Raw genomic sequence first — 11,046 nt, 5'->3', positions numbered from 1 at the left:
TGACCATAGAGGACTAAGAAAAAAACAATAAAAAAAAGCCAAAAAAAGAGGATGAGTTATGAATGTTCAGTGTTTTGTGCTTATGATCATTTTAATAGACGTCAGAGTCACTAATTAATGACGTTCTATTAAAAGACGCTGGAGGACTTTCACCTGAAATGAGTTCATGAAGCGAGTCGGGTTATAAAAATGATAACAGGACATCAGAGCCAGAATGAATCTTTTAGTACTTTTACTTTATACTTAAGTACATTTGAAGGCAAATACTTTTGTGCTTTTACTCAAGTGGAGGTCTAAAGGGAGGAACTTCTACTTTTACTGGAGTAATATTTTACCTTGGGTATCTCTACTTAAGTACATGATTTGTGTACTTCATCCACCACTGCATTTCACCCAGACGATTACCTTCCATCCAGCTCAGAGCGGAGAGCTTTTAGCTCACTTACCACCTCAGCTGTATTCACCATGTTGTTTACCTCGTTCTCCCTGGCTGACGAGGTTGTCTTTGCAATTTGTGAGCTTGTCTTGCGTGCTTTAGTAGTTTTGACGCTTCTAGAGTGGACTCATTTCATTTTAAACAGATGCTAAATAATACTGAATAATACATATATGTCATTTCTTATTCCCTTTTCTTTACTGTTCAAACAGTAGATAATTAAGGGGCATAAATAAGCTGTAATTATAATAATAGTAATAAATTACATTTATATAGCACCTTTCACAAACCCAAGGTCGCTTCACATAGCATGGGCAGGGAAAAAAATAAAAAACTATGCAGAGGAGGAGGAAGAAAAATGTGCATTAAACAGAAAAGTATTCAAGTCAGATTTAAAAGAGGAAAGAGAAGAGCAGTCCCTGAATTTGGGGGCCATGGCACTAAAGGACCTCCCTCTCAAAGTGGCACGTCTGGTGCGTGGAACAGCCAGTAAGTTATTGCAAGAAGACCTGAGAGAGTGAGAGGGAGTGTAAGAGGTCAGCAGTTCTCTGAGGTAGGGGGGAGTGAGGTTATGCAGGGCTTTGAAAGTGAGTAGTAAAATTTTATACTTTATATAGGACGGGACCGGTAGCCAGTATAGCTGAGAGAGAATGGGGGTGATATGATATGATATATGATATATAACGCTTAATATGGGTGAGAACTCTAGCTGCAGACTTCTGAATGTACTGTAACTTTTATATAGTCTTTACAGGGAGACCAACAGAGAGGGAGTTACAGTCGTCAATGCGGGACATAATGAAGGCATGAGTTTTGGCATCTTTATCGGTCAGGAACGGTCAGAGACGAGCAATGTTATGTAAGTGAAAGAATGCAGTCTTAGTGAGGAACTTGATATGCAGATCAAAATTAAGTGATGAGTTGAGCAAAAACACCAAGATTTCTAACGACAGGTGCAGGCTTAACGAGCAGGCCATCAATATTAACTGAAAAATTGGACGATTTTGATAGTAAATGTTTAGGGCCAACCTGTAAGACTTCAGTTTTATCAGTGTTCAGCATGAGAAAGTTATTGTGCATCCAGAGCTTTAAATCAGAAATACAATCAATTCATGGAGGGGAATCTAAGGGTGTATGTGTACTGAGATATAACTGAATATCATCAGCATAACAATGGAAGTGCCATGGCTATGAATAATCTGCCCAAGGGGTGAAATGTAAATTAAGAAAAGTAGGGGTCCAAGAACTGAGCCCTGCGTGACACCACATCTAACAGGAGAGGTGGAGGACTTCTGTGGGCCTAGTGTAATAAAGTGGTGTCTGTCTGTAAGATATGACCTGAACCACTGGAAGGCTGTGTCAGTGATACCAATAGAGAAAAGACGAGAAATGAGAACATCATGATTAACAATATCGTATGCTGCACTTACTTCGAGGAGAAGGAGAATATTGAGAGAACCACTATCAGCAGACTGGAGAAGATCATTAACAACTCGCAGAAGAGCAGTCTCAGTGCTGTGGTGAGTACGGAAACCAGATTGAAATGGCTCATAAAAGGCATTATCACTGAGAAATGTCTGAAGTTAGGAAGCAACTAGTCTTTCCATTACTTTAGCTAAAAATGGAAGGTGTGAGATGGGTCTGTAATTAGAAAGAGAACGACTTCCGATTCAGGTTTCTTAAGTATAGGAGTAAGTCCAGCAGTTTTAAGGGCAGTAGGAACAAAACCAGAACAGAGACATGAATTTATCACTATAGCAATTGGGGTGTTGATTACAGATGAACAGGCTTTGAGTAGAGGGGAGGGGGCAGCGTCAAGCTGACAGGAGGAAGCATTAGACCTAGTGATGAGCTTGGAGACAGAAAAGGAGTCAACAGGTTTGAAACAAGGTAGCTTTGTGTTCAAAGAAGGAGAATCTGTAAAGGAGAATGACTGAGAAGTAGAAGAAAAGAGGCTGTAAGAGTTATGCTAGAGTTAATTGTCCCGGTGGTTCAGATTAGTTATGAAATTTTGAAAATGTCATACTTCAAAATTTCCCACAGGCATCTGTAGCTGTGATCCAAAGCATGTCTGCTATAATGATGGAAACCCATTTTTTACTATGTAAATCATGACTTTGGAACTCACTCTTTTACCTGTGCACATTTAGCAGTGTGAAGTTTCTCCACAAGGAATGAGACTGTTAGTATGCAGATTGCTTTTATGTGCATTATTTGCAGAGATAAAACAGCTATAACCCACACACACACACATTTTCTAAGCCGCTGATATTTCTGGGTCGTGGGGAGCTGTGAACCCACACCAGAGAAATCTAGTGTGGAGAATTTCCACTCTTTGTCTTTGAGGTGCGCCAAACTCTAGAGGGCCAAAATGTTCCTATGGAGCTTTTTTGCAAACGGGTACTTCGTAAATACTTACGGTACAGAAAAATGCCCTTGTTTTCAGAACAGAACAGCAAAAAAAACCACTGATTTTTTATGTTTTAGAGCTTTTGAACTTCATTGTTCTGCTTTAACAGTGCCTTATGTATGATTGTGATGTCAATGAGTGTGAACTGCTTTATTCAGCCACTGAGCTGTTCAGCCAGAAAGCGCTCAGTAGTAGTGATGCTAATCTGCTGCTGATCAAAACCTGTTTGTTGTAGAAAAAAGGTTATTGGTCAATTTTCTTGGTTCTTTTAGCTTGTTAAGGTGGGCTACTTTCCAAAACTAAGACATTCCTGCATAAATGGCTGTAAACATGTTGAATTTTTCGATTTACTCTCACTCATTGAAGACCTCCTGGTGCAAAATGGTAGTGCGAGAAACAAGTGGCCAGACTCTTTTTAAACTGCTTCTGCAATGGAGTCACAGAAAGAGCTGAAATAGTTTTCAAAAATGACTCAATATAATATTGTTTAAAATGTAGAGGATTTAATTCAGTCAATGCTAAAATAACATACAAGGTACAGACAGCATAGAAAGGAGGTCTACGCTGCTGCAGACTGTGTGTGTGTGTGTGTGTGTGTTGACCCGAAGTAAAACTGGAGACTAAAGAAGACTGGAGACTGCTTTACATTGTCTCTACATTTAAGTAAGTCCTATTACAAACACTAATAATGCAGGGAGGAAAATATAAAAACATGCAGTTTACACAGATTACTGCACAGCTTTATGCACATTACAGTATTTTAAATGTATGTTAAATCGGTTTTGCTGTTCTCTGTTATGTAGACCAAATTAAATGAAACTTTTCTCACAGAGTCCAACTACATGATGATCACAGGGATAATCAGCCCAGGTTGATACACGTTCAGATACAGCACCTTTATAGCCAGTTACAGCACAGTCCTCATTTCCTCCATGATCATTGGGTTCCCCTGTCCACCAGAACCTGAAACACAGAGAATCAGATTATCTTCACTATTACACCTCTAGACCTTCTTAGAGAGTGAATAAAGCATCATGAACTGAGTTCACTTCGTTGGTCACTTACGCAGTGGTCAGTGCTGAGCTGTTCACCCATTTCCAGACCCCTTCTTTCTCCGTGTCCGTCAGACCAATCCAAGCTTCAGAGCTGCCAAAGACTTTACTGATGAACTCCTGACATGGTACATATGGCACAATGTGAATATATACAGCTGAAGAACAGTAGTATCTCTCTCTCTCTCTCTCTCTCTCTCTCACCCTCACCTGTTCTTCTCTGCTGTTTATGATCACCAGTTCTGCTCCTCTCTCTGTGCAGAACTTTCTGCTCTCACTCCAGCTCTTCTTCTCAGTAGAGATGTAGTAGACACTGTCTCTGAAACACTTCTGTCCCTGCTCAGTGCTTTTACCTTTTCATGGAGAAAGTCATACATTAATAGCTCAGCTCAGTTAAAGGAGGATTCAAACGATTCTTCACAATTTCCACATCGTTCAGGTATGAGGTAAATAAAATTTAGAGCGGTTTGCTGTGAAATGCTTCATTCTAGAGAAACTGGTGGTGATGGGAACCTGACATCTAAGACCCCTAAAAGCTCCATCACAGAAAGCTATTACAGGAAATGGTTATGGATGTGCTGCAATGTCACATTGTTTTACAGTGGTTTTGTTTGTTTATTTTTTCTTCTACATGGTCAACTGATTATTTAATTGTCCTTCAGGGAGACTCGCATATTTAAAATGAGCTGAAATGCACACCCCTGTTTCTTAGATTGACTTGTAATGTAGTCGGGCTGTGTCCTTCATATAAATGTGGTTAGTTTAAACAAACCTTACTGGTTGACTTTTTAAAAGCGTTCAAGTGGCATTTTTACTGTAGGACGTACATTTAAAACTAATTCTGTGAAGGTTGATGAATATTTACTTACTCAGTCCACAAAGTCTCTCCTGAAGTTTATCTCTTTCTTTCTGTAACTGCTCACTCACTTTAGTCAGGTTGGTGTAACTGGTCTGTAACTGGTCTCTCTGTATAGTCAGGTTGGTGTAGCTGGTCTGTAACTGGTCTCTCTGTATAGTCAGGTTGGTGTAGCTGGTCTTTAGCTGGTCTCTCTCTGCAGTCAGGTTGGTGAACTTGACCCACAGCACTGTGATGGCGGTCAGCAAGAGAACACACAGCAGCCCCAGACACACTGCAGCCAGTCTGTAGCTTCTGCTCCCTGCAGTGTCACCTGTTTTTGTGAAATAGATACAGACACTTTGCTGTTTTTTACTGTGAAGATTTAAACTGTAGAGCAGCACGTCTCCAGGAGAAGAGTCAGGAAACACTGGTTGTAAGAGCTCTTTAGAAAGTGTTGTATGATCATCATCAGTACTGCTTCTGTTGTTGTTGAGCATTACAGTTCTTTTCATAGATACATATAATGTGACTCAACAAAAGCAATTGTTCTGAAAAATTCACCCATTTGTTTTTTGTTTCTTACAGTTAAAATATTTCGGAAAATATCTAATGTTCTTTATCTGCTCTGTACACCAAGAATACTTCAGATGGTGGCCGGATGAATTGAAACTTTCAGAATTCAGTGCGATGGTGGAGGACACGTATATTTATGAGTAAACATGGTACTTTTTAAAGTCAGTAATGCTCCTAAATCTACTTTAAAAACAGATGAGGAACGAGCGAACAGTTGTTAAATCTTTGCTCTTTAGCTTCAAACAGTGCCTGATATTAACGTTTGTTCTCTTTTCCTGTCACACTGGCTTGTGTAAATTTAGTGATGATACATTTTACTGCAATACGCATGTAAATACCACAGTTGCAGTGGGGGATACTAGAGCACTGCCTGCCACGTTTTGTTTTCGTTTCGTGTCTCCGCCCATGATTGTCTCCACCTGTTTTCCACCTGTTGCTCTTTGTATTGGTCTCTGTTGGATGTACTGGTGTTTACATGTTTACTTTGTTTCTTCGCGTTGTTGGTCTGATTCTGGTATCTGTCATGTCTGTCCACCCTCGACTTGGTGTAGATTATTGGAACCTGGACTGTCTCGACTACAACCCTGGATTTGCCCTCAATAATCGCTTACCTCTGCACATGTGACCACTATACACACACACACACACACACACACACACACACACACACACACACACACACACACACACATATATATATATATATATATATATATATATAGTGATTTTGTGGATGTTTGTTCGTTTAACCATTTTCAAGTCTCTCCTCGAGGAAGCCCAGTATTATATGTAGCTCCTGGTTTGACCAATCAGTGCTTCAGTAAATTGTGCTCATGATATAATTGATGATATTATCAAGTCTGTGGCGGCTGTGAAGGTGTCAAGGAAAAATATGGACCCAAGAAATTCTTGTTACTTTTTGTTTTTGTTTATTTGAATTATGAATGCCTTTATTATATATTGTGATAAATCACTACTGAGGTCAATTGTTTACAATTTGCTTAAATGCCTAAAACTTTCGCACAGTGCTGTATAAACAGGATCCAGGAATGCTGCCACCTTCTCTGGGCCTGAGCTCAGGGCAAGTGGAAAAGTGTTCTGTGGTCTGACAAATCAACATTTGAAATTCTTTTTGGAAATAATGGACTCTGTGCCCTCCAGTCTAAAGTCCACTCAGCCTGTTTTCAGAACACAATTCAATTATTGCACATGGCTTGGGTGACGTGCACATCTGTGAATATGACAAAGGAAATCCCAAACTGTTGAGCAACTGAAATCCTGTGTTAAGCAAAAATGGGAAACTTTTCACTTTCAAAGCTACAGCAGTGTCTCCTCAGGTCCCAAACGGTTACAGTGTGTTGTTAAAAGAAGAAGTGATGAAACACAGTGATAAACATGCCCACGTCCCATATTTTTTGGAACGTGTTGTTGGCATCAAATTTAAAATGGGCATATATTTAAAAAAAAAAACACGTTCTCAGTTTCAACATTTCATTTATCTTTGTAGTATTTTTATTTAAATACAGGGTTTAAATGATTTGCACAGCATCCCAACTTTTTGCAAAAGGCGTTGTATTTGAGCAAGACTTTTATTTTTCATAGAAACAGGCGGCCCATCTAAAATAAAGGCAGTCTTTGTTTTGAACACCTACCATTTGGGAACATTTGTTAGTAGAAATGTCGCAGCTTAACCCATAGCTGTGGTTAATTATAACAGACGGAGGAGATAATTGTAACATTTGATAGAAAATCTGTAAACACATTCAAGAGAATTCTATAGTGTTTGAATCAAGTGAGCTTTACTATCCAAATAAATAACAATACACACATCGATAAATATGACTACTTAATAGAGACTGTGTGTATATTTTTTGAGTAAATCAAATAGCAGGATATTCATTTTATTTGTTACATTTTATTTATATACATTTTAATTCATCTGTGAAAAAAGGTCAACAAAATGAACCCTCTAGTGCATGAATTATTACTTAAACATGTTAAAAATATTTTTTTGAAAGGGGGTAGTTGGTCAATTGTCGCCATCTGGCAACAGTGCACAATCGTGGAAAGTACCATAAAATCAATTTTTACTATTAAAAACATCCTTTTATTGAAAACAAGACTAAACAAATCCAACTTGTTGAAATGTATAACCCAGGTTTTACACTGTTGATATAATTTCATGAGGTCATTTTTGCCATATGGCAACACCATTCAATAGAGCAGGCATGTCAAACTGGGGGCCTGCCAGGCCAGAGTGCCATGGTGATTAGCATTGACCTTCACCAAACATTCTGAATAGAGTTTGTGAAAGCTTTGCTAATTAGCCGAATCAGGTGTGTTTAATGAGGTAACTGGTGCTTGACACTTGTGCAATAGAGGGTTAGGATAGTTTTTGGGTAGGATACGAACTTCTCTTATTGTTTCCTTTGGGTGGCTTAGTTGTAACGTTGTATTAGAACTAACTCGCTCTGTGGAGGCCAAACTTTGGCCCGGCTAGCTCTTTCTATGACTTGGTTATTTTTCATAGTGGTGTTGTTACAGGCAACAAGAGGGTGCTTATAACTATTAGTGCAGACTAGTGTCAGTGGGGAAGAAAGCAAAGAGGTAAAGTCCCTTTCCTAAACACATCCAAAGCATCACAATCATTGTTTTGTAATCCGTAGCTCTCTGAAACTCTCAAATCTGACAAAAGAATCCTGCTCTCCACCGGATTTGGCCAAGTACTATGACCTGCTCAAGTCATTTTCCTCTGTGGATTTTTTTTTCACTTCAAGATAAACAGTTACATTTCCTACCAGGGGAAATAGTTCTCTGCCCTCTCTTCCCTACTCAAATCCTCTTCCAGGATCTTGTCTTACTGCAGAGGACTTTGTGACTTACTCTGAACAGAAATCCCACGATTTAACAAGCCTAAAAACCGAGAAGTTAAAATTTTTCTGATCACGTAACATCTTCCACAAGATCCTGCAGATGTCTACTTCCAACAGTCATTACAATATGAACATTCCTGTGTACGTAACACACTCAATTTCTCATTCAAGCACTGCTCATCATCAGACTTGACCACTCCACTAAGGCTAGATCTTGCCACTTTAGTGTTTTTCCCCACGGCACAGGAACTCTGTTCATTCTGCTGTGGTTTGAAGACTCGCCTCTTAAAGCAATGCTTAACATCTTTTTTTGCTTTATCAGGTCTATTTGTAATTACAAATTATTGTAATTTCTCTTTAATCCTCTGCATAAACACTGTTTAGTTGTTTATTTGTGTGAAAAGGTTTGTTCAACTCCTCAGTGGCTAGACCCGTGTATATAGCATAACTCTTATGTTGTAGATTTTCACAGTATCTTCTGGTGCTTTTGTGGCTTCGTCTGTTTGCTTGACTGTGGATGACTAAATGTAAATCTAAATAACAGTTAAGAAGTACATTTCCCAATTTACCTTTCAGTTCTCTTTCCACTTCCACATGTATTTTTAAATGTTCTTTTTTGCAGTGTTTTGGAAAACCTCAGATGTGAGCCAAGTATTTGGATTTTTTAAACATAATTTTTTTTTAAAATAGGTATGCATCAATGCCATTATTTCAGACCAGGTACATGTTTTCCATTACTGTTTTCAGCCAATACCGAGTCCGATACCATAAAGATTTTAAAGTTAACTCTAAATGGTGCGCATTAGCTATCTAGACTACATTAGTTACCTTTGATCATGTAGCGCTGCAGTGCATAAGAGTCAGAACAGCACCTCTGCACAGCTCTAAGTAAGTGGGATAAAAACTGACCCCACCCCCCCCTTTATTTGGCTGGTTGAGCTGTAGCTGAATGTCTTGCTTCTAATGCCAAACATACACTGTGCGATTGTAGAAATCTTGTTTTTATGGTGACTCAAAATTAAGATTAAGATTGTGACCTTTATTAGTCCCACAGTGGGCAAATTTCACATCCGCATGTATGTGAAACACCACACACACACACACACACACTAGTGAAGTCCCACACTAGGGGGCAGTGAGCACACTTACCCTGAGAGGTGGGCAGCCCTATCCACAGTGCCCAGGGAGCAGTTGGGGGTTGGGTGCCTTGCTCAAGGGCACCTCATTCACGTACTGTCGGCTCAGCTGTAATGTTTGAATATATGTCTACACCCTTATTATGGTTACTGTACAGTGTTGTGTGTCTGCTACTGGCTGCTAAATTTCCTTCGGGATCAATAAAGTATCTGTCTCTCTCTCTCTCTCTCTCTCTCTCTCTCTCTCTCTCTCTCTCTCTCTCTCTCTCTCTCTCTCTCTCTATATATCTTCAGACAAAACCTGTGATGTACATGCTTACACTGTACAGAAAAACTTGGTCCATGCTATGTGAAATGCAGTCTTTACAGACACCTCTGTCTATGAAAGCTGTTTTATTCAAAATAACTAAAACTGAAACTAAAAGCCAGGCAGTGATGTACATAATAGGACAGTATAGTCTCTTTAGAGCCTATTTAACAATTGTAAAAAAAGAAAAAAAAATCTGTTTAGCTGGTCGAATTGTCTGGACATGCACTGGTGAAGTGGTCATGATTGTTTAAAAACGGCTGAAATTGCCCAGCGTGTTCTTGGTGCGAGAATGTTGTGAAAGTGACCAGTGACTTTGAGTCAGACAGTCTTGGAGTCAGTAACACCTCTTGTGTCATTTGTTCAGTAGCGCAACACTGTAGGTTTACATCACATAGTATCCGCAGGTGTCCGCGTTGGTATTGGTGAATGTTTAAGTGAGTAAATGAGTACGATATCAGTACAATGAGTAAATGAGCACGATATCAGCCTAATACCCGGCACCAATATCAGTATTGGCGCGTCTTTAAGCGCAACAATACCTGTGTGGTGAGTTTGTAGTTTCCTTTTTGTGCCGCTATCATCCCTTTCTGAGGTGGCATTGACGTTTCTTGCAGTATCCGCACTTTCATAGATATCCACCACCACTTCCACTCGCTCTCCTCTGCTTGGCTCTTCAGTGTAGCTGAAATTTTCGTAAACAGTCTGAGACATCTCTCTAATCTAGAGAATATAGAGGTGAGTAGAGTAAACAAAGCCATACTGAGATAACACTGTAGTAATGATGCCTATAATCACCTAGAATGTACATGGTGAAAATGGAACACAGAGAACTCTTGAATATAAAATATAATCATACGAAAATGCTACGAAAAGGACACGTGAATCAAAACCATGATTGTATGTACATGTAACCGCTGCCACCCACCTCTGATAGATGACTCCCAAGCAAATACTTCGTCTCTTTCTGTCTGTGAGGACACTGCACGTCTTCTCTTGTGTAATCTACGGTGAGGCAGCAGCGTAATCATTCTGGTGTTGTCAGCAAAGGAAGTCACAAAGCATTAGCACATACTTTGGATGAACTATAGCCCTGTGTTTGAGGCGTGAGTGCAGCAGAGCTGCGATTGTCATGCTTTTTTGTGCCATTTGGTTAAACGTTCTCAAGATATTATATTTATTATTTATTTTTAAGTGCCATCGAGTTGATTCTGCCTGCTTCTGATTGTATGCATATTGTTTTGAATGTTCTGTCTTTTCTCTAGATTATGTCAGATTAACACACATTCAAGTGGCCGTTTGGGCCTGTGCAGAGAACGGTCGACGCTCTGTCATAAACCCTTATGAGTAGCTTTTTGTGTAACTAGTAAGGACAAAAAAGCTTTCTGTTGTAAGCCAGGAAACGCCAAAGTGAGGCTAGC

At 39.4% G+C, this 11,046-nt stretch overlaps 1 protein-coding gene across 1 annotated transcript; it reads right to left on the bottom strand.

Annotated features, from left to right (window-relative positions):
• Window positions 1-3,327: 3,327 nt before the first annotated feature.
• LOC108415607 (C-type lectin domain family 4 member K-like) lies at window positions 3,328-10,626 on the bottom strand. The gene is made up of 6 exons (XM_037532778.1): window positions 10,554-10,626; window positions 10,168-10,348; window positions 4,768-5,067; window positions 4,109-4,251; window positions 3,912-4,018; window positions 3,328-3,809 (listed from the first exon to the last, which is right to left on the bottom strand). The coding sequence occupies exons 2-6, from the start codon at window positions 10,337-10,339 to the stop codon at window positions 3,656-3,658; spliced, it is 876 nt and encodes a 291-aa protein (XP_037388675.1). The 5' UTR covers window positions 10,340-10,348; window positions 10,554-10,626; the 3' UTR covers window positions 3,328-3,655.
• Window positions 10,627-11,046: the final 420 nt, after the last annotated feature.

This window comes from Pygocentrus nattereri, chromosome 22 (assembly GCF_015220715.1).
Source record: "Pygocentrus nattereri isolate fPygNat1 chromosome 22, fPygNat1.pri, whole genome shotgun sequence".
NCBI classification, from domain to species: Eukaryota; Metazoa; Chordata; class Actinopteri; order Characiformes; family Serrasalmidae; genus Pygocentrus; species Pygocentrus nattereri.
Note: the sequence above shows the minus strand (reverse complement) of the source record. Positions and strands in the feature narration are given on the sequence as shown.

Coding starts and splice junctions, on each gene's coding strand:
- LOC108415607 (XM_037532778.1), bottom strand. CDS start 10,339: ATGTCTCAGACTGTTTACGAAAATTTCAGCTACACTGAAGAGCCAAGC. Junction 4,019..4,108: donor TAAACAGCAGAGAAGAACAG/GTGAGGGTGAGA, acceptor GTACCATGTCAG/GAGTTCATCAGTAAAGTCTT. Junction 3,810..3,911: donor AGCTCAGCACTGACCACTGC/GTAAGTGACCAA, acceptor TCTGTGTTTCAG/GTTCTGGTGGACAGGGGAAC.